The sequence below is a fragment of the Topomyia yanbarensis genome, chromosome 3 (assembly GCF_030247195.1).
Source record: "Topomyia yanbarensis strain Yona2022 chromosome 3, ASM3024719v1, whole genome shotgun sequence".
Taxonomy (NCBI): domain Eukaryota; kingdom Metazoa; phylum Arthropoda; class Insecta; order Diptera; family Culicidae; genus Topomyia; species Topomyia yanbarensis.
Window position 1 is genome coordinate 90,242,573 of NC_080672.1, and position 21,291 is coordinate 90,263,863.

General features: G+C 43.0%; 1 protein-coding gene across 1 annotated transcript; it reads right to left on the reverse strand.

Annotated features, from left to right (window-relative positions):
- Positions 1-6,040: 6,040 nt before the first annotated feature.
- Positions 6,041-8,005, reverse strand: LOC131686954 (insulin-like growth factor-binding protein complex acid labile subunit). The gene has a single exon (XM_058970985.1). It carries the CDS (start codon positions 7,929-7,931, stop codon positions 6,327-6,329), a length of 1,605 nt encoding a protein of 534 aa, XP_058826968.1. The 5' UTR covers positions 7,932-8,005; the 3' UTR covers positions 6,041-6,326.
- Positions 8,006-21,291: the final 13,286 nt, after the last annotated feature.

Here is a 21,291-nt window from a genome sequence, read left to right on the forward strand (position 1 = left end):
TGTCGTCTATAATGACTCCGAGAGACTTCAGACTTCGCTGTGAAGTGATCGCGACTTCTCCCGCATGGATAACTGCATGTTGTGCCGACTTGCGGTTGTTGACGATAACTACCTCCGTCTTATGATGAGCGAGCTCCAGGCCTCTCACGCTCATCCATTCCTCCACCGTGCTAATCGCGTGTTCTGCGGTTAGTTCTACCTCAGGAATTGACTCCCCGTAGACCTCCAAGGTTACGTCGTCGGCAAAGCCGACGATCTTGACCCCAGGAGGGAACTTCAGTCTCAGAACCCCGTCATACATGAGGTTCCATAGCACCGGGCCTAGGATCGAGCCCTGCGGGACTCCGGCGGTAATCGGAACCCTTTTCTGACCGGCATCGGTCTCGTATAGCAGTACGCGGTTTTGGAAGTAACTTTCCAGGATCCGGTACAGACCCACCGGTAGGCTAAGCCGGTGTAACGAGAGCGCGATGGCATCCCAGCTTGCGCTGTTGAATGCGTTCTTCACGTCAAGTGTCACTAACGCACAGTATCGAATACCTCGCCTTTTTCGTTGGATCGCTATCTCGGCAGTATTTATCACTGAGTTGAGAGCGTCCACTGTGGACTTACCCTTCCGAAAGCCAAACTGGTTGCTTGACAGACCGTCCGTACCTTCCGCGTACGGGGTGAGCCTGTTGAGGATGATCCTCTCAAGCAGTTTGCCAGTCGTGTCTATCAGACAGATTGGTCTGTACGCCGATGGGTCGCCTGGCGGCTTCCCGGGCTTCGGCAACAGCACCAGTTTCTGCCTTTTCCATCTATCGGGGAAACGGCACTCGTCAAGGCATCTCTGCATAGCTAGCCTGAACATGTTCGGGTTCGCTATGATCGCTGCCTTGAGAGCGTTGTTCGGGACTCCATCCGGCCCTGGAGCTTTGTTCATTGCTAGAGATTTAGCCACTGCGAGTAGTTCTTCGTTCGTCACTGGAGCCACCATTTCGACCGTGCCCGCACTGTCTCGTAGTGCAGGTGGCCAGGGGCTTGTGGCTCGAGACGGGAAGAGTACTTCGATAATCGTTGCCAACCGGTCCGGAGACCGTTCTGGGGGTGAGGAGCCCCCTTTGGTCTTGGCCATCACAATCCGGTAGGCGTCACCCCACGGATTCGCGTTGGCACTCTCACACAGGTTGTCGAAACACGCTCTCTTGCTGCTTTTAATAGCCTTGTTAAGGGCTAATTTCGCAGCTCGAAACACTTCACGGCGGTTCTCTCTTGCATCCTCGGTGCGAGCTCTTTGCATCCTACGTCTAGCTCTGAGACAGGCTGACCGTAGAGCTGCAATCTCGGCACTCCACCAGTATACCGGGCATCTACCGTTTCTTGGCAGTGTTTTTCTCTGCATAGTGGCGTCGCACGCGCGTGATAGAACAGCTACCAGCGCATCCCCGCTTAGACTGTCGGTGTTGGCCTCCAGTCCCAGGGCCGCGGTGAAAGCTTCGCTGTCGAAGTGATTGGACTTCCACCCGCGTACCTGACAGGGATCTCCCGCCCTCGGATGCTGCACACCATAGTTGATCTTAAAGCGGATTGCTAAATGATCGCTATGGGTGTAGCCTTCGTCTACCCTCCATTCCATGCCTGGAGCCAGACTCGGGCTGGCAAAGGTCAAATCAATCCACGCCTTGTCGTTGAGAAACCGTTTTGTCGCCGTTCACCGCTGCGAGCGTTAACTCATCTCCTTAGCTCAGGTGTTTGGGAATCTGGGTGTATGCCGTCCAGAAAGTTGGACCAGTTGATTTATTTGGCTTTTTGGGTGGTTTACCTAGCTAGATTGCGGAGGCTCCTGAATTCGGTTGCTCTTTCATCACGTGGGGGATGGTCAAGGAAAGTTTTTTGTAGAAGGCGGAGTGCTTCCCTGCGCGTCCTGATGGCGCAGGTGACGTCTGCGTTCCACCAGTAGATGACGCGGCGGACACGACCTCACTAGTTTGGCGAATGCTTAGTTCTTCAGCTTGGATGACCAGTTCGAAGCGCTCTTCCGGGTTGTAGGGGCGGTCCCGGTCAAGGTTGGACTGAAGATCTGCGTCGAAAGTATTCCAGCCAGCGTTCTTGTATAACCACCGGCGACGGCGGGTGGTTTTGTGTGGGAGTCGATTTAAATAGATGTCGATGGGAAAGTGTTCACTCCCTTTCGTGTCGTCGGATCTCGCCCAGCCGCAGGTTCTTGCTATAGTTTTGGAGCAGAAACTGACGTCCAAGGCCGATTTCGAGTTTCCGCGGATGAAGTTTGTGCTGCCGTCATTGAGAACAACGGCGTTGCTTTCTTCGGTGCCTCTAAGTATCTCATTACGGTGATGGTAACACTTATCGGATCCCCAGGCAGTGCGGTCGCGAGCAAACGAAAAGCCTATTATGCCATCATGGTGATCCGAATTCATCTCCATTTTATGGTGTTTTGATAGTGTTTGCATGGGTTCAACCCATGAAAATACCATCACCATGGTCCGGAAGATCCCATTTAAAAACCATATTCTGGTGTATTTATGGGTTTTTGAGACCCTTTTTTGGTGTTTGTATGGTTGTAAAATTTGTTGCGGACCATGTTCATGGTATTTTTTAAGGGTTGTATAGTATTTGAACCCATGAGAATTTGCTCGGAGTGGGCGTTCAAATCCCCCATTACGATAAACGGAGCAGCAATCTGTTTGATGAGGTCGATCAGTTGGTTTCGGATGTCAGTGACTCCTTGTGGTATGTATATGGAGGCGATGGAGCACCAAATTGGGGTTGACAATCTCTTTGCGACAGTTATCAGTTTGGTATTGAGGGGGATGTACTACGACAAAAGTTCTGCTTTGATGCGCAGGCCGATGGTTTGATGGTTATTGATTCGTTTGGCCGTCTCCCACTCGTATCGGTACTCGAACCAGGGGGACGGGTTGACGCCTGCGTGAAAGTGGGTGTTCTGGATGACTAAGAATAGTGGATCAAGGAGAGAAGTAATACTTTGCAGCACCCCGAGGTTGTGCCTCAGGCCGTTGATGTTCCAGTGAACGGCGAGGGTGGACAAATCGCGAGTTCCATGGGGTCCGGGTTGGCTGGTAGGCTGACTGGTGGAGCCGATAAAGCCGTCGTTGGTGTGGGTAGGTTGTTGTCGAGGCTGGGCGCGCTGTCTGAAATAGATGGAGCACTATTCTGTTCTAAGCGAGATTTCGCAATGTAACTATCTAGGGAGGAGCAGGCCCCCCTGCACTGGCAGCCGCCGGAGGTTCTTCGGCAGGAACCGGGACGTCTGCGGTCAAGGCTGATGCAGGGGAGGAGGTTTTTTCTCTGGCCGGACAGCAATCTGGTTCGGATGTGGAGGGTTTGTCGTCTTTCAGTTGGAGGTTCGATTTGACAGACGGATTGCCCTTCCGGTGACCGTCGTGGGTTGGGCCGAAGAACTGTTTTTATTGCGTTTTGGTCATGGCGATTCTGGGTGTTGTATGCGGGATGTTTTATCGTATTCCTGGATGGGCGTCAACTGGGCAAACTATTTCTGGAAGAAGGTTCAGGGCGCTACTCTGTTCTCGGAGTGTGGATTGGAGAGCTGAATTTACCCAGTGGTGGTTGCCTCCCTGCACCGGCCGCCGTCGAAGGGTCGTCGGTGGCATCCGGTACATCCACGAGCAAAGGTTGTGCATGGAAAAATGCTTTTTCCCTGACGCTTCTGCGCATGATGTTCTCGGTTACGGGGTGTGATGCGTTGGTTTTATCTCGGTGGCCTAATACTAGAGTATTGTTCGTTGGCCGCCTTATTCGGAAGGTTACCGGGTTCCAAAAGTAATCGGTGATTGGACTGGGTGATCGTTGGGTCCTTTGGATTCGATTTTCTTTTTTCTGGTTTGTGCTGTTTAGCGTTGTAGATCCTTGTTGATTTTGCTGTCCGGCAGCCGTGCGCTGGGGCTTCTGGATGGATGTCGGTCGGGAGAGTCCGGTTCGCTGCTTGGAAGGCTCGGTTGTTGATGGTGGTTCGGGAGGTCCACGCGGCTTCAGTCGGTTGCCAAGGTGTGGAACCTGATTAGGTGCCAAGAGCATCCGGCGATTGGGCTTGGTTCCCAGTGGGATGAGCTTTTAGTGCATTGAATGTCGTTTGTTGGTTGCTTTCTGCTTCCTTTTGATGTGTGCCCGGTGTAAGGGCCGGACATGAGATGTGGTGGGTATCTGGAAGCAATTCAGAGGCGAAGACTAGCTTCCTGAAAGAGCGGCTAGCAGTTTCGGATAACATTTTTTGGGTTAAGTACTCGGTTGACTTGTAGTCGCGTTTTGTACTGCTGGGATTGGTTTAAGAGTTCCTCGGTCGGTAGTGGAGTTTGGGTGGACTAGTGGGCTGCCCTTCCAGGGACCAGTGGTGGTATGGCAAGGGGTCCGCATGGGTTGGGTTGACTGTGTTGATAGCAAGATGCGAAGCCTAATAGGGTGCCAAACGGATCTGGCGATTGGTGCTTGGTGAGCCCGGCTTTTGGTGGAGTGCCTGTCATTCGTTGGTTGCATAATATTGGTGTTGGTCGGCGAGCGTCGGATTCCTCTCTTTGTCTCCCTGGTGTAAGAGCTGAGGGGTAGGGTGGTGAGTTCTGTAGGTGTATTGCGATTTACACGGGGCAAAGCCCTACACCAGCAGCCACCGGAGGTTCGTCGACTAGAGTCGGTACTAACCCGGTCGAGGCCAGTGCAGGGGGGAGTGCTTTCTACCTACCCGACCATCTATCTGTTTCGAATTATTTGATGGGGACTATTTCCCCGGGTCAGCTACGTGGTGGAATGAGCTTGTTGGTGTTAAGGTGGTTGTTTGATACACGCATACACTGTAGATACAATTCGTCGAGAGTTGATTGAAAGTTTGAGCGGATTATTTACCTTTCTTATATCAAACAGATAAAAAGCAGTGGCGAGATATGCGTTTTACGCGATAAATATTTTTTCCACAACTCTAGCTTCGATTAAAATTGTCCTTTATTGAAGTTACTCACATTCAAAACATTTTATTGTTTTCGGATTTCTCAACAATTAATACCAAACCGTTTGTCAGTTTCAAATTATTTCCACCTTACCTGGTCGATTCCACATCCAATATTCCCACAGCAGAAAAAATCGAATCGAACAAAGCAAAATAAAGAAACAGGTTGTTCGAATGAAAAGACCTTCTAATCTTTTGCTTTAGAATTATTCTTTCCCGTGTTCCGCCTTCGCTTTATTCCCAAACTCTACTGGGAGGTTCAACTAGCCCGCAATCGAAAAGCAATCTCGAAAAAATCTCCCATAGAAGCTACCTTCAGATACCGCGTGGAACGGTGTGTGTGACGAAAAAGGTCCTTTTTCTGATGTTGTTGTACTTCGTACCCGGTCTGTAATGCGAATCCACTTGAAAATTGCTTTGAACAAAGAAGAAATTTTGAGGAATAAGCGGCGTGTGAAGAATTCCCATCCTTCTCCGCAGTGCGGGCAAAGATTTTCACCAACAAAACTGCCTGGTTTGGCTGGCTGAAACAAACGAACAATACCCGTGGTGGAGAAACCGAATGTGAGTGCGTATATCGCTGACCAGAGATCTTAGTTGTCACCGAAATAGGGATTATTTTTTATTCTTGCAAGTTCACAGGACAGTCTGAAAAAAACGAATCGGATTTTTAAAGGAAAAACTAGAAATTTCACACGCTCCGATCGGGTGCTCCCGGGAGGAGGAGGAGGTGGTCGGACGGAGTAAGGGGATCAACGAAACCAAAGGGAAAACGACATAAATCTTGTCCGAATAATGGATAAAAAAGGACTCTCGGGAAAGGTCGGAAGCTGCAAAAAAAAATCGGAGATGGTCATCCTTTGAGACTAGCTGCGGACGGCGAGAGAGCAGCAAGAACATTGACAATCACCACAGGGAAAAGGGACGATGGTCACCGCACCGCCGATGAAACAAAAGCCGGGCCAGTGTGAAAGAAAATGAAGTAAAGTTTTATGATTGTTTTTAAAATAAACTAATGAACTCATTTATTTTTCTGTCGTTTTTCTTTGTCTTTCAGCCTTCCGGAGACGGCAGCACACATACAGAGCTAAGTAAATAATTGAATTCAAATTCGAGCTTTGATGTTCCTGCGGATTCCTACCGACAATGTCAAGCTTCTGCTTCTATAACATTCAAAGTTTTTCCCTTTTACTGACGTGTCGAAAACTGTTGTCAAGCATGCAATTTGACGTAGACCCTGAAGGATATTCTGTTTCATTCGTGACCAGGATCAGCCTAGGATGCAGGAGCGATCCCCTCGTGAGTCGATTTCAATCCCCATCTGGATCCTTGAGTGTGTTCCAGTGGTTCACAAATCTGATACTGGAATTGGAGTTTCGTAGATATGATGCTGGAAACTATGCTGAGGACACGAGCCCGTGTGTTGCGGAAATGAATGCTGATACTCGTAGCTGTAGATGTTGAAATTTGGCTGATGGTACTCAATTTCATCGAAACATTTGCCGAATTCCAGGTCCTTCTCTTCCTTGAGGCTGTTACGTCTGTTGTGCCAGTTAGGACCAAGCAGATCAACTAGATAGTGACGGAGCCGGTAGGCCACTAGAATTAACGACGTCAAAGAAGCTGCTGATGCTACCAAGACTGCTCCGAAAACGGCACGCTCCTTCGATTGATGCTGATGGCATCCTAGTAGTTCCGAATTGATTTCACGTAAAGCTTCTCCACTCAAACGTTCCGGATATTCACATAGGATTTCACTCTGCTCAGTTTCGATCGGTTTTTGACGCAACAGGTTTCTAAGCCATCGAAGATGACAGTTGCATACCAGCGGATTATCCGACAGATCAAAACTCTTCAGCTGCTTCCACGGCAACAGTTCCTCGCGAACGGTGCGAATCGCATTGTCACGCAGAATCACATTTTCAATGTGCGGTAGACCGGAAAATGCACCTTCCTCGATGTCGGTTAATATTTTGTTTGAAGCGATCACGATCGTGTCCAGATTGGTGTTGGCCGAAAATGCACCCGCCTGTATACGGTTCAAATTTAACGCTCCCGAGATATCGATTTTTCTCAGATTCGACAAACCGAAGAAAGCTCCCTCCGGAATAACTTCAAAATCATTTTGTCCGATTTTTAGCTCCTCCAATCGCTTCAGTCCACTCAGCTGAACCGTGGGAACCAGCAGCAGATGATTGTCTGAGATATCCAACAATCGAATATTCTCCAGACCGCGGAAAGTGTCGAGCGTGATATTCGTCAGCATTGATCCACGGACGTCCAACCGTCTAAGTTGATTTAGTCCTTCAAAGACTCCCGGTTGGATCTGACTCAGAACGTTGGTGCCCAGAAACAGTTCAGCAAGCATTTTCAACGGTCGGAATGAAAGCGTCGGTATAATGTTCAACGCATTGTCGTTCAAATGCAGGATTCTCAAACTGGTTAATCCTTCAAATGTTTTCGAATCGATTTGCTCGATGCGATTTTGACCCAGATTCACTTCCTCTAATTTTGGTAGAGATTTGAACATCTCAGCAGTCAGCTCTCCGATAAAATTCCCACGCAGATTCAACACTCGCAGTTCTTCCATCCCGTGGAAGGTCTTGTTGTTGATCGTGCCGATTTTATTGTTGTTCAAATGTAACTGCAGCAGCCGCTTCTGATACACAAAAATACGTTCCGGAACTCCGATCAGATGATTGTAGCTCAAGTCCAACATTGTCAGATCGGTGTAAAACTGGATCGACGAATCGATCGCCTTAATCTGGTTGAACTTGATCACCAGTCGCTGGATGGCCGGATTAAGCGCGATCGGTAGCACGTCCAACTCGCCTTCGCCGCAAGACACGTGCAGTTTGATATCATCGCACACGCACCGGTTTGGGCAAAACGAAATCGCCATCACTTGTGGCGCCAAAAGCGCGATCACAACACTTAAAATCACTGGGTTCATTTTGTCTCTTGTTGTTTTCCCTTTCTTAAGGAATGCACTATCGAGTTGCAGAATTTGTCTGAAGATGCAGTTCTTGACTGCACGAAATGAACCTGTAAACTAAACCAGCTCGTCCCAATGCAGTCCCTTTTAAGAAGTGCATTCGGACCCTTCTCGCTTCGATCAAACGAAAGAGAATGACAAACAGAAGTTTTCGCTCTCTTTCACTCCCAGCCGAACACTCTAAAGAGGATCGTATCTTGCCGAAAGATAACCGAAAATGAAACGAACAACGAATAGCGATCGAGTATGGGCTCTCACTCTCCGAGAGCGATCTTCGCCGGTAACTCAGAGCAGCTCGATCGAATCACACGATCGCACCCGAAGCGGAGGTCCAAAACAACAGAGAGAGAAGAAAAAAAAATCCCAACCGAAAAATAAGAAAGTGCCAAAAATAAAACCAGCGAAACCCGAGGACGGACGCCACGCGATCCTCGTGGTTTCTTCTTTGGTTTTTTTTTTGTTGAGCTTGTATTTCGGCTCGGTTCGGTTTATCGGCCTGCCAAGAAGTGTAGAAGATGAAGTAGCCCACGGGGCATACAATAACAATTTATAGTCGCGTCGTGAGAAATGCACCTGCTCGGCTTCGTCGTCGCGGTCGTCAGTGGCATAACAATCGGATGTGTCTACTGAAGAAAGCAAGAGGCATTGTTATTTACGCACAGCTCGCTTGTGCTCTCGTTTTTTTTTTGGGAATCAGAATCCGTGGAAAGTCGTGCGGTGGGAAGGCGCGAGAAGGGAACATGAAAAGTAATGATAGAAGACATTAAAATACTTGTGTTTTTTCGGCTAGAGTTAATTTGAAATTCTAAGTATCAAGCTTCTAACGTTTGCTTTGGCGTAGCACAGTTGGACGTCAAATTGTATCTAGCTTCTGTGCTGTTCGGTTAAAATATTCGGGATTTTTGATGATCTAATTTATGGGCTGTGCGCTGGCTATTGTTCTGAAACACTCTACCAGAGATAACATTTATGCCATCCATCAAACGGCTGGATTTAGGAGAAATTTAATTTGAATTTTTATTCCAAATTTTCTCACACTTTTTTATCAGGTGATAATGGCTTTTACTGGCTCTCAGTTTCGCAAAAAATGCCATTTTATTATGTTCACCGTCTGTTTTCATATTGACAAGTTGAACACGCTATTAAAACACTTACTATGGAATAACAAGTTTATATTTCTTGCTTTTCTATTGTGGGAACAATTTTAAAAATTATCTACTTGCATAAATTATAAATTTGGCAAAAAACCGCTAGAACTTGCCGTAGAGAATAAATCATAACGGATAATTTTAGCGATCAATGATCTTGTGGAGCATTTGGTTCGAGATTGGCAATTTTATCGTGATAGCGCCTCCGTTCAGCGCAAATAAAACTGACAAAAGGTATAATGCAGTGCAGCATTTTTCAGGCAATTGCGCACCTAACTGCCAAGATGAAACACTATGATGGTAGTGACAAATTTTTGGTACAGCGTTCCAAACTTTCACGACGAGAGCATTGCCAAATCGCTCGGACATGTATTGTTTCTTTCAAATCTTTTTCGGGGTTTTCAATGAGTTTAGATTGTAATTATTACGAAATAGCAATTTTTGTTCGAAAATCGAGCTGAAAAAGTAAGCTAAGGTGCCAAAAGATTACCCTACGGGTCTGTCAGTCTCATCTAGATTTATTCATAATATATGGTGCTGTTCGTAAAAGAAAAGTGGATAAAAGAATAAACAACGAACGTGCTCGGGTTACAAAACACGAAAATTTCAACTGCGAAGGCATCAAATTAAAAAATAGCGAAAATATTACAAAACTTTATCGCTTGTTAACTCGGTTTTATAGAAATACAATAGGATAGATTTGTGGTCATGGGCAATGAAGCAGTTCAGTCTTCTTAAAGTTGTAGCAAAGATCGTGGAGTAAGCTAGATCAATTGTAATCGAGAAGAAAACCCTACGGCGTTCCGTGAGAATTGAAGCCTGCTCGATGCCGGAAAGAGTTTCGCAAAATCACAAAGTTGTCCGTCATCAACGAGCTTTGCACTAAGTTGAATCTCGGGTTGAAACTGTCACATGAGATTTTTGGTGTTCCTGGAAGCGCCGAAAACTGCTTGATTTATCTCATATTGCTAAGATCAAGGACTGCTTGCTTCGGTTTTGTGTCAGAGCATAGTTGGTGGCCTCTCAAGGGAAGCTTTTGTAATTAATCACATCTTCATATAATTTTTGGAAGCAGTAAAGGTTGTCCCCACATGGGGATCATCAGAATCACACTCCTTAGCCAAGAGAGCATAATGATTTGTCGTAGCTCTTTTTAATATTTCTGCAAAAGAGTACTCAGACCGCTTTTTAAGGAAATGCTTCAGATTCTTGGACGCTGTTTGTACACATGACATTGTTATGTGGAATTTTCGGTCAAAGGTTACTTCACACGAGTTTGAAAGGATACACTATTTTGTTCCGTCCAGTTCGACTGTCATTCAAATTTTTTGCTCGTTAGAGCAAGAGGTCATTGAAATAGCCAACTCCGTGCTTCAGTATATCCACGCAGGACAAACTCGAATCGTTGACTGTACCATCGATCTCAACGTTGTGAGCGGGCATGTAGACACGGTGGTCCTTCATAAAACGTCAGTCGCCAGTGACGTAATTTGCTTGCTTTAGTCGGAATAACACAATTCTGAGCTTATCTGGGAGCAGTCCTTTCGAAATATTTAGAGTATTTAGCGATCCGAAAGGATCAGAGTTCAATGTGTATGATTCAAACGGGAAGTCAGTTTTTGATACTAGGAGCAGATCGCTCTAGAAATGTACATCAAACGAGCATCGGATTTGAAAAAATGCATTGAGTCAAACCACGTCAAGTGGGCCTCGAAATTTCCACAAAATCACTGATTTTCATGAACAATATTTTTTTGTATGGGGGAGTGTAACTTTTGGTATGAATATTTTGTAAAAAAAATGCGTTTCTTGGTTAAATTATAGGCTTTTGAACTTTTGAAAATAATAAAATTGTGTTTTTTTCAGTTTCTTATTGCTCAAATACCACTTCCGATAATTGAATGAAATTTCGCACAATTATAGAATGGTGTTAACACTTTCATATGAATATATATTTATGGAATATTTGTTTTAATAGTGGTTTTAATATGTACATTTGCAATAAACAATTTAAAATATTGTCGTGTTCTTGGCGCTGTAAAAAAAAAAAATATGTCAAATGACGCGAAAGACTTTCGCCTTCAATAATCTGTAAATATATTTTTGTCATTTTGTTTCTCTCCAGAGATATGAAATGGTTTGTTACGCACCGTTCTGTTTTAACATGCGACGCATGTCGATGATGCCTACGATAACGCACCAGCTACAGTCCATCCGAACTCGACCAACGGGCATGCTCAAACTTGCGTTCAGTACATTGCGGTATCTATCATTTGGCACACGGCAGATTCTGTTGTATAGCGAATTGTAACTTCTATTGTTTAGAACGTGATCAGTTATATTGTTAAAATTTAGAGAAACATCTGAATGAGGTTTCATAGCTGTCGAATCTTTTGTAAATCGGGTTTTTTCTGTATTTTTACCAGTTTCCAAGCATCGGAAGCAAATTAGCCTCATTTTTTTTATTTCGATTATAGAGGTTTTAACCTTAAGGTCATTCGCCTCTTCGGGTTAGAAAAATCTCTTATGAAAAATTTCTAACCCTATGTGCGGGGTCGGGACTTGAACCCAGGTGCGCTGCGTACAAGGCAATCGATTTACCAATACGCTACGCCCACCCCTAGCCTCATATTGCATTACAACGCATCGCTTTTTCTTACGATTGAAATTTGTATTCTAAAGAACGACAGCAAAAGTAAACGGAAGTCAGAGTCGAACGAACCACATTCGTACAAAAAATTCCGTCGAAATGCAGAAGCTGAATATACCGGACGGCTGGTGAAGGAATAAATATTCAAATAATGTCTTCGAATTGTTATGTGATAAAAGCGGGTTGATTTTCGTAATAAATCGTCAGCGCAATAAACTACACATCCAGCCTTGAAGAAAGATCCGTCGCCTTCCAGTACCTAGCGTCAACTTACTTCACAAACTCTTCCGAAAAAATTCTCCATCCGCAACCTTTTTACACCGTACTTTGAAAGATATAAGAGACAAATAGGTATCAAGCTTATATTTAAAATTTAACAGAACTAGTGTTTTTGGCGCTTCATATGGATGGCATTACTTGCTGGTTAGATTGGTTAAACAAACGCCGCAAAAGGGCGCAAGACAGAAATTCCGCCAAGGGCATTACAGCTCTGGGTATAGTTACTAATAATTGTGATAAGTACTTGCGTAATTCTTGCCGCTAGAGAGTTATTTCCGTTTAGCGTCGGAAGCGCCATCTGTATACGACAGGGTGATTCATTGCTTTGGTTGATCAATGACACAGGAGATACTTCGCCGAAATGTCATCGACTAATTGAGTATGAGCAGTAAGTTGGCGAGATTAATGCCAGGAGCATTAATTTTGCTAGTTATTAGTTATTTTTCATTCTGGAAGTGTCAATATATTATAGATATCCAATTGTTACGTGAATTTATTCGCGTGGGGCTTATTTCATTATATATTATAGTGATCTCAGAATGTACGTGTGAGACCTGGCATTCTTGGAATGGTTCGTGTGATGTATAAAATAACTATCACCTTTGATCTCCAGGCCTCAAAATGTTTGCATCTTTAGATAAAATAAATATGTCAATGAAAAACTGCAATCAATTTTCTACCATAAAAGTACTGCAGGTCAGTGGGAGGTGGATTATATGCACACACATAACCCCCCCCCCCCTTCCCTCTCACACACAAACACAGGGCATCAGGGCCAGGAGTTCACGAGAGTAGCTCTGGAGCTTAAGCTGGAAACCCCCCCCCCTCTTTCCCGAACTTGCTACGACGATATTTATTTAATTATAACGTCTTCGGTATATTCCGTACAGATTACACTTAATGTTATTGCTAGTGTCAATGTAAAAATTATTATAGATTTAAATATTTTGTTGTTCTCACTTGTCTGATAATGTTGCCGAAAATAGTCTTTAATGTATTATCATTTAAATTAAAAATATTCTACATTGGGGTAAAATAGGAGTTGAACCGTTTCTCCGAATCTATATATCGCTTGCCTGATCAGAGGATTTGTTACAAATTTCAACATTCTCTTGTATTGGTATTTGTAATTAATCTATTGAAGTCCAAATAAAACTGAGTCTCAACCCTCCGGCACTCGCGCGAATGAGCAGCCACTGGTGCTGGAAAAAAGATTTCGCTAGATTTTCGGAAGGTGTCACACAAAATACAACGACGCGAGTGCCGGAGGGTTAATGAACTAAACTAAAATGAAATGACCTAAAGCAGTGTGGGTGCTGCTATAGTTGAGGTGTACCAATAGTTGCAGTAGTGGGTTATACACCTAACTAAGGTACCACCCTAGTGACAATTGAGGTTTTACGACACTCTTGAAGCCCTTTTCAAAACTTAGAATGCACTTATAGTGTGCTATAAAACCAGAATTGCTACTTGCTACTACTCCAAAGCTTTGCTATCACAAAGTGTCTACGAAAACAAAAATCTTTGATGGAAATAGTGCAAATTAAAATGAAAAATAGTTTTAAAAGTCAAAAAATTAATTTAACAGTATTGGTACCTTTAGTAAAAAGTTGTATTTGATTGTTACCTGCAAGTTTGTATAACACAACAAATTAATCATTTTTACTATGGAAAAGTCGAAAAACTAATTTCACATTTTCAAAAAAAACAACAATTTCGTCTCGAATAATAGGTCTTATGTCTTAGGTATCTTAGACGAAGTTATTTAAAACATAATATTCTACAACTCTGCCGAAACATTTTTTTTTAATTATTTTTTGCTCGGGTACGCTACTTTAAAATAGGATCTAAGGTATCATATAGGTTTTGTCCCACTTTTTTGGATTGGTCCCACTGCGTGGTAGTTCTACAAAACGACTGTTGAACGGCTCCGCCAATTAAAAATCGGAGTTCTTATTTAACCACTATAGCGCTACTGGTGGTTGGTTCGGGAATTCTTCGACAGAAAATTATTAACAAAGTCAAGGAACGTTTATCTGTTTCCGAAAGGTACAATTAAGGCGACAAAAGCGATATAGTGGACCATAAACTACATCGTCTGAGCGTATTGAAGGCTTTCAAAGTAAATCCAGGACTCTCGCACGTAGATGTGACCAACAAACTCGGAAATGTTCGAAGTACAGTTCGACATACATGCACTCCGAAAGGTTTCTTCAAGTATCAAGTTAGTAACAACTAAGACGGACCATAAAGCAAAACATTACCAAATCCAAAGGATGATTAAAGTATGGACGTAAAACAGCTTTCAGAACAGAAATTGAACCAGCAAGAAACTTTGTCTAATCGGAATTGATTTACGGAACAAAATATTATTTTACTTTGAATTTTCATTGTGTACACAAACAATCGCTGTTGAACAGTTTGGTGTGCCTTACTTCGACTTTTTGGGAGCCATCTACAAAGTGTCTCACAATTTCGCTATATTTAAATTGTAGCTGCTGTGCTCGAACGAGTGCCATTCTTCCCTGGATCCATCTATGATGTCTGTCTTGAATCCTAGGTTAACTTTGCCAGTTTTGCTAGACCTCCTGAATTTTGTCTTAAGGTAAGGACTTTTTGAAACCTCCTGAAAACACGGTCCCCAGCTATACTTCATAGAAGACTCATCCAAACTCGAGGTCGTCGTCTAGAGAATCTAGTGATTCCAGCAAACAACACGGCGTGTTACTCCAATTCACTGTTCGTTCGAGGTAAATTGGAATTCGTTACCGCCCGCAGTCTGAGAGAGAGGAGATGGCGCTGCTGTATCGCTCTCAGGAAACGCGGGCGTTCTTCAAGAAGCTGAATGACTCTCGCAACGGTTTTGTGCCGCGGGCCGAAATGTGTAGAGACAAGGAAGGTGGCATCTTTACGGACGGACGTGAGGTGGTCGAAAGGTAGAGGCAGCACTACAATGAACATCTGAATGGTGCGCGGGCGGACAATCGGGCGTTCGAGGAGGACGATTATGCCAGTGTCGCAGCTGACGGGGATGTACCGGCGCCCACTATGAATGAAGTTAACGAAGCTATTCAACAGCTCAAGAACAGCAAGGCAAGGCAGCTGGTAGTGATGATTTAGGAGCGAAACTCTTCAAGGTGGGTCTGGAGAAACTGACGGAATGCATGCACCGAATAATCGAAACAATCTGGGACAGGGAACAGCTACCGGAGGAGTGGAAGGAAGGAGTCATCACCCCGATATACAAGAAAGGCTACAAATTGGACTGTGAAAACTACAGAGCGATCACGGTGACAAATGCCGCTTACAAAGTGCTATCCCAGACTCTGTTACGGCGCCTATCACCACTAATAAATGGATTTGTCGGGAGTTATCAGGCCGGTTTCATCAACGGCAGATCAACAAACGACCAAATCTTTACTCTACGGCAAATCCTCCAAAAATTCCGTGAATACCAGGTTCCGACACATCACCTGTTCATCGATTTTAAAGCCACATATGACACGGTGGACCGTGTGGAGCTATGGAAAATGATGAACGAGAACGGCTTCCCTGGGAAGCTGACAAGACTGATTAAGGCTACGATGGATGGTGTAAGGTATGTTGCTATAATCGTTGAACCGACCAGTCATTTCTAATATCGGTCTGTTGGCAGCGTAGTTGGTGTTGCCCATTTTAGGCTGCAGCAGTGTTCGATGACGGAGGAGACGGGTTGGTGCGTAGAGGTTAATTTGTCATAGGGGATCTGGAACATCATATTCAGCCAGAAACAGTTTAGACACGAAGGTGTCTTGTGATGCGTGTATTGTTGTAGTTTTATGATTCTATGTAGTCCTAACATTCGACAACGAACTTCGTTGGGTAGCAGGTTCAGCGGATCGTTCCAAGGCAATTGACGTAACGCATATCATATGAAGCTGTGCTGGACAGCTTCAATTCTTTGGCTCTAAGTTGCATGATATGGGCGAGAAACCCACCAGACGACGTTTGCAAATTGCAACGGTGAAAATTGTAACTTGTAAATTAACAATAAAAATACAAAAGCAATAGTTCGTCGTTTTGCTATAACCTTTATTTGGATCAGATAACATAGTACCGGATAATAGATAACATTGGAACTGTTTTCACTAAGAACTTTTCAAAATTATATTCAATTTCCAGTGACTATCTTAAGTGACCAGAATTAATACATTTATGCAACATATTTTAAGCCCCTGCCGAAACAAAATCTACGCGCCTGAATTGTCCGGAATTGTTGATAGTGGACAGTAAATTCAATGAATCTTTGATGAACTATCAGTGATCTAGATCTCAAAATCTAAGATATTTTTATATCCATTTCAGTAGATTTTGAACCTCTGAGGTTTATATTATAGTTTATATAGTAAGTTCATGTGCCAATAAAATTCAACATCAGAGCATTGTATCCTTCATTTGAAATAGATTTTGTAAAAATCGGTAAAGAATTCGCTGAGAAATAGGTGTGATATTAACTCGGAATTTGGCAAGCTCCCCGGGGCCATCAAGAACCTTCATAGACAGCAATATGATCAAAGCTACTTGGATTTGTTATTAGTGACCTAGACCCGCAAATTCAACTAATATTACACCCATTCTAATATGTACTACATCATTTGGGTATCATGGTGGTACCAGTTTATATGGGAATTTGCTGTGCGACCACGCTCTTCAACCCGTAACTACGAAATCGGAAGTCCGATCGACTAAAAATTCAATAGCAGCCGATGCAAAGTTTTCACCGTTCCTTTGATAAGTTTGTGAAAATCGATTCAGCCATTCTGAGGTTCAGTCCGTTTATAATCGGTATCCCTTCTTTTTATCCTATACAGTGCATCTAGTAGCCGGTTCTGAAATTTATTCTACCTATATTTATCAACCTAAAATTCACCAAGAGGCAGATAAAAACGGGTTTTCCCTGTAAAATCAACGAATGCATCCTTATGAAAAATGAAACGACTTCAAACAGCTTCCGCGTATGTTGTCAAGGATTGCAAAGATGCTCCCAAGAAATATTAATGTGTTATTGCGGATAAGTTTGCAGGAAAGCTGGCGATATGGCAGGGAATCTGCAGCGGTGGACGAAAGACTCCAATTATATGAACGTACATTATCAACATTAACTTACATCAACATATGCCTGAACAAACGTTAGTTGGCGAGTTGTCACTGCCAATCGAAATGTGCTGGGGTACCAGTAAAGCTAAATTATAGAAGAGTAGAATACGGCTAATTTCAATGGCCTGGGAAAAAGCGAGGTTGGTCAGCAGCGTACATCAAGCCCAAAGTTCGGCTTTTCATTCTTGAGAAATAAAAACCTCACAATGAATCATAAAACTACAACAAATATAAATATAAATATAAATATAAATATAAATATAAATATAAATATAAATATAAATATAAATATAAATATAAATATAAATATAAATATAAATATAAATATAAATATAAATATAAATATAAATATAAATATAAATATAAATATAAATATAAATATAAATATAAATATAAATATAAATATAAATATAAATATAAATATAAATATAAATATAAATATAAATATAAATATAAATATAAATATAAATATAAATATAAATATAAATATAAATATAAATATAAATATAAATATAAATATAAATATATATATATATATATAAATGCTCTTTTAATAATCTTTTATTTTAAACCAAAGGGATCCTAAGCTTCAAGCGTACCGATTTAAAATTTGCAGAATTTTAATACGGAATTCCAGACGGGCTCTCATTATTACTATCTGATATTTTATACTGCTATTATTTGACAATAGAATCTAGACTAAAATAATAATATTGAGCTTAAAATGTTCCAACAATTTTGTGAAATTACGATGTTCAACATAATAGTTTTCCAAATTGTCGAACAAGAAAGACACTATGCTATGCTACTGTAAACACGTACTGTTTAGTTCAATTGTATTTCTGGAGTAAGATTAAATATATTGTTGAAATTTGATGCCAGTGAAATGAAGTTTAGTCCAATGAATAATTTGGTAAATGATGCACATTGCTATAAAGACCATTTCATTATTGTTATAAGACGTTCTGAACGTCCTCCATCTCATTTTCATAAGAAAATATACAAAACGGAACGGTTACCGACATCAGACCCGATGAACACGCAGTAACACACAAAACTATATGGTAAACTGAACACACAACTGAAGAGCCCTCCAATTAATAATTCGTGCCCGGAAAACCCAACCTTTATGAATTTTTGAAGTGTGTTTCTCGATATATCTCCTACTTAATCATTCATATCTGCCTACACAAGGAGCCTGTCGATGGATCCCTCGGCCAGAGCTAGCCGGCGACGATGACGACGACAACGAAAACTTCTCTCCCGGAGAGCCCGCGTCGACGACTTTCGAACCCGGCCTGCAAGGTAAACGATAAATTATCATACCTAATTGCGTTAGTAAACCGTTTCATTTTCTCGAATCGAACTCCCAAAAGGCCCAAACCTGAAACAATCGCTGCTCGCAGGTATTGGAACGTGTGCGCAGCGGGTTCTAGCTTTGAATAGCTTTTTTTTCTAGGAGCACCCCTTCAAGAGGAATTGAAACTTGAAATAATAACACTCGTTTGAAAACGAAGAAAAACAAAGACCATCAATAATTTAACTAGTCGGGTAGTGCTTCTCCGGCATCGCAGCTCGGTTTGATGGTTCCAGCCAACCGGATAGTTCCGACTCATTTTTCATTCCCGCTGCGTCTATCGATGGCACTCTGCCGGTCGAAGCATGATTCTTGATTCTTCACCGTGCGTTCACCGGCACGATGGGACCAGAATGGGTAAGTGAGAACCGTGCTTCCCGTGTCAATTTTACCCGAAAGTCTTCCTGCGGATCCAAATCCAAGATCCCAACCCGGTGAGCAAACAACCGAAACATTCGCTGGAACGAAATTGCATTACAAATTAGCATATTTTAATTAATGAACTTCCACTTCTAGGGTTGGCCGGTCGTGCCACCGTGCCACGAGACGCGAATAGACTAATTAATCACCGAAACGAAATCTATTGGAATCTGGGGAGGGAATATATGGGAACGTTCTTCATCGGTATAGGCCGTTTACTGCCGATCGATGGGGAGCTAAATGGCCCCCTAGAATGCCCATAAAGGAAACTGATCAATTTGTAGCTCGCTTTTATTACTTGTAGAGCGATTTTGTCGCCGGTTTGGTCGTAAAAGCTTGGTTTTATTTGACAATCAAATGCGCCACTAATGTTTTCAACGGTCACAATCTCAAATCGGCATACCGACGGGGAAGCGATTCGGTCGGTGGAATTTCATAAGTTACACCATACTGGTCACAAAACTATAAATCTGTGACGATTGATCTTCAGACTAGTTGAATGTCGGATGAGTCAACTAAATATTTTATTATTTTACCTATCATGTCCATTTATCAACTCGAGAATGGCTTTTGATCGAAGTGAGATTATCTGTAAACTCTACATCAAAGAAATGAATTTTCAAAATATGTATCTTTAATCCCCGTTCGATCTTGATCTTTACCTCTTGACCTAATATTCGTACAGTGACAGTCTATGTCTACCTGTGAGAGAGAAGAAAACAAAATACCGTCTTTATTACGGCTTCATTATGGCACCAACTCTAACTAGCCCATAACCGCTCCCCATTTACATCCCATAGGACAATAAAACCCATTCAGTTGGAACCGTTGATAGGATATTACCGCCTACATCCCGCAACAACAAACAGCTGAATCCCATCGTTCATTTGCATTTTCATCAATTATGCGAACAATGTAAGCCTTTTGTACTGCTAAAACACTAACCGGAGGTAATGAAGTCATATTACCAGCAATTATAGCCTGCCCCCTTCAGATAAAACCTCACCCAGAACAATGGACTATCATTCTGACCCGCTTACTTACGGATATGGATCCCGGTCCGGGTAGCATATTGCCAGCGCAGTGGTCTCGGGCTGGCGATAAAAGACTATCAAAACTCACTTAAAATTCGTCTTAACCCTCTGCCGTCCACTTTTACACAGGTTTCAAGTATTTCCCATGAGCGGCGGAGAAAAATTTTGTCGGTGAAAGAAATTTCCACTTGACGTCGCCAGCACCAGCACCAGCGCGATGGATGCGCTCTCTCGTCTTGGCGCGGTTCGGCTCGGTTCTAAGTTGGTCAAAAACAAACAAAAGGTTGTCGAAAATGAATTCTTCAGATTATGATAATTCGAGTTTTATGGCACTTGCTTTTCCGGGCTGCAATGGAGAACACTGGCGCTGACTATTGTAAATCTCATGTTTAGAACGGCTGTGGAATCGTTTGAATTTTTTTTCTTTTTCTCAGAGGGTCGGTCTGATGTTTTGTTAAACTTGCAGGTCTGAAAAATTAGTTCATTCAGTGCACGTTAATTAAATCAGAGTCTTTTTTTTTATAATATGATTTGTCAAAATTTGTTGACGTCCAACTCATTAATAGAATCTTGAATACTTATTAAACATGGCAGAAGCGGGTGGGTACCTTTTGGAACACAGTAATCTCCGGAGCCATTTCTACTTCCATGTCCGTTTTCTTAGCGAAAATTCACTATATTTCTCTCAGATCAACCGATAGAGTACAGTGGTCGGTCCGGCGATTCCGGGTGGAGCGTGCCGTCTGGTTCGCTGGCGCTCCGACGACTACTCAATTAGTTCCCAGCGGTGAATCTAGCCTACTTTGGCGGAGAGCTTCCCGGCGGAGATTGCTCTCCCGAAACCTTTACTCGCTGTTCATCATGCCATTTCCGCTGTAAGGCAATGATGATCAGCAGTATCCCAGGCAGGAAGCCCGTAGATAGCAGAAGTTTCGTGCTGCTTCTCGAACCACCGAAGTTTGGCATGATTCTAACATCTCCATCTTTTGTTGAGATATGTGCACCTTGACCTGGTTGATCTAGCTCTCGATCGCATCTATTGTCTTCGTCACTGATACCTTCAAGTCTTCAAGTGTCTCACCTATCACCGTTCACTTTCCTGGGCAGCAGAAGTCTTAAGACTCCATCGTACATCCCGTTCCAAAGAGTCGAACCGAGGATGGAGCCCTGAGAAACGCCCGCTGTGACTTGCATTGATTTCAGCCTTCCGTTCGTCTAGTACAGCAGCACTCTGCTCTGGAAGAAACTCTTTAGGATCTGGCATAGATAGTCGAGGACTCTAGTTCTGTGCAGC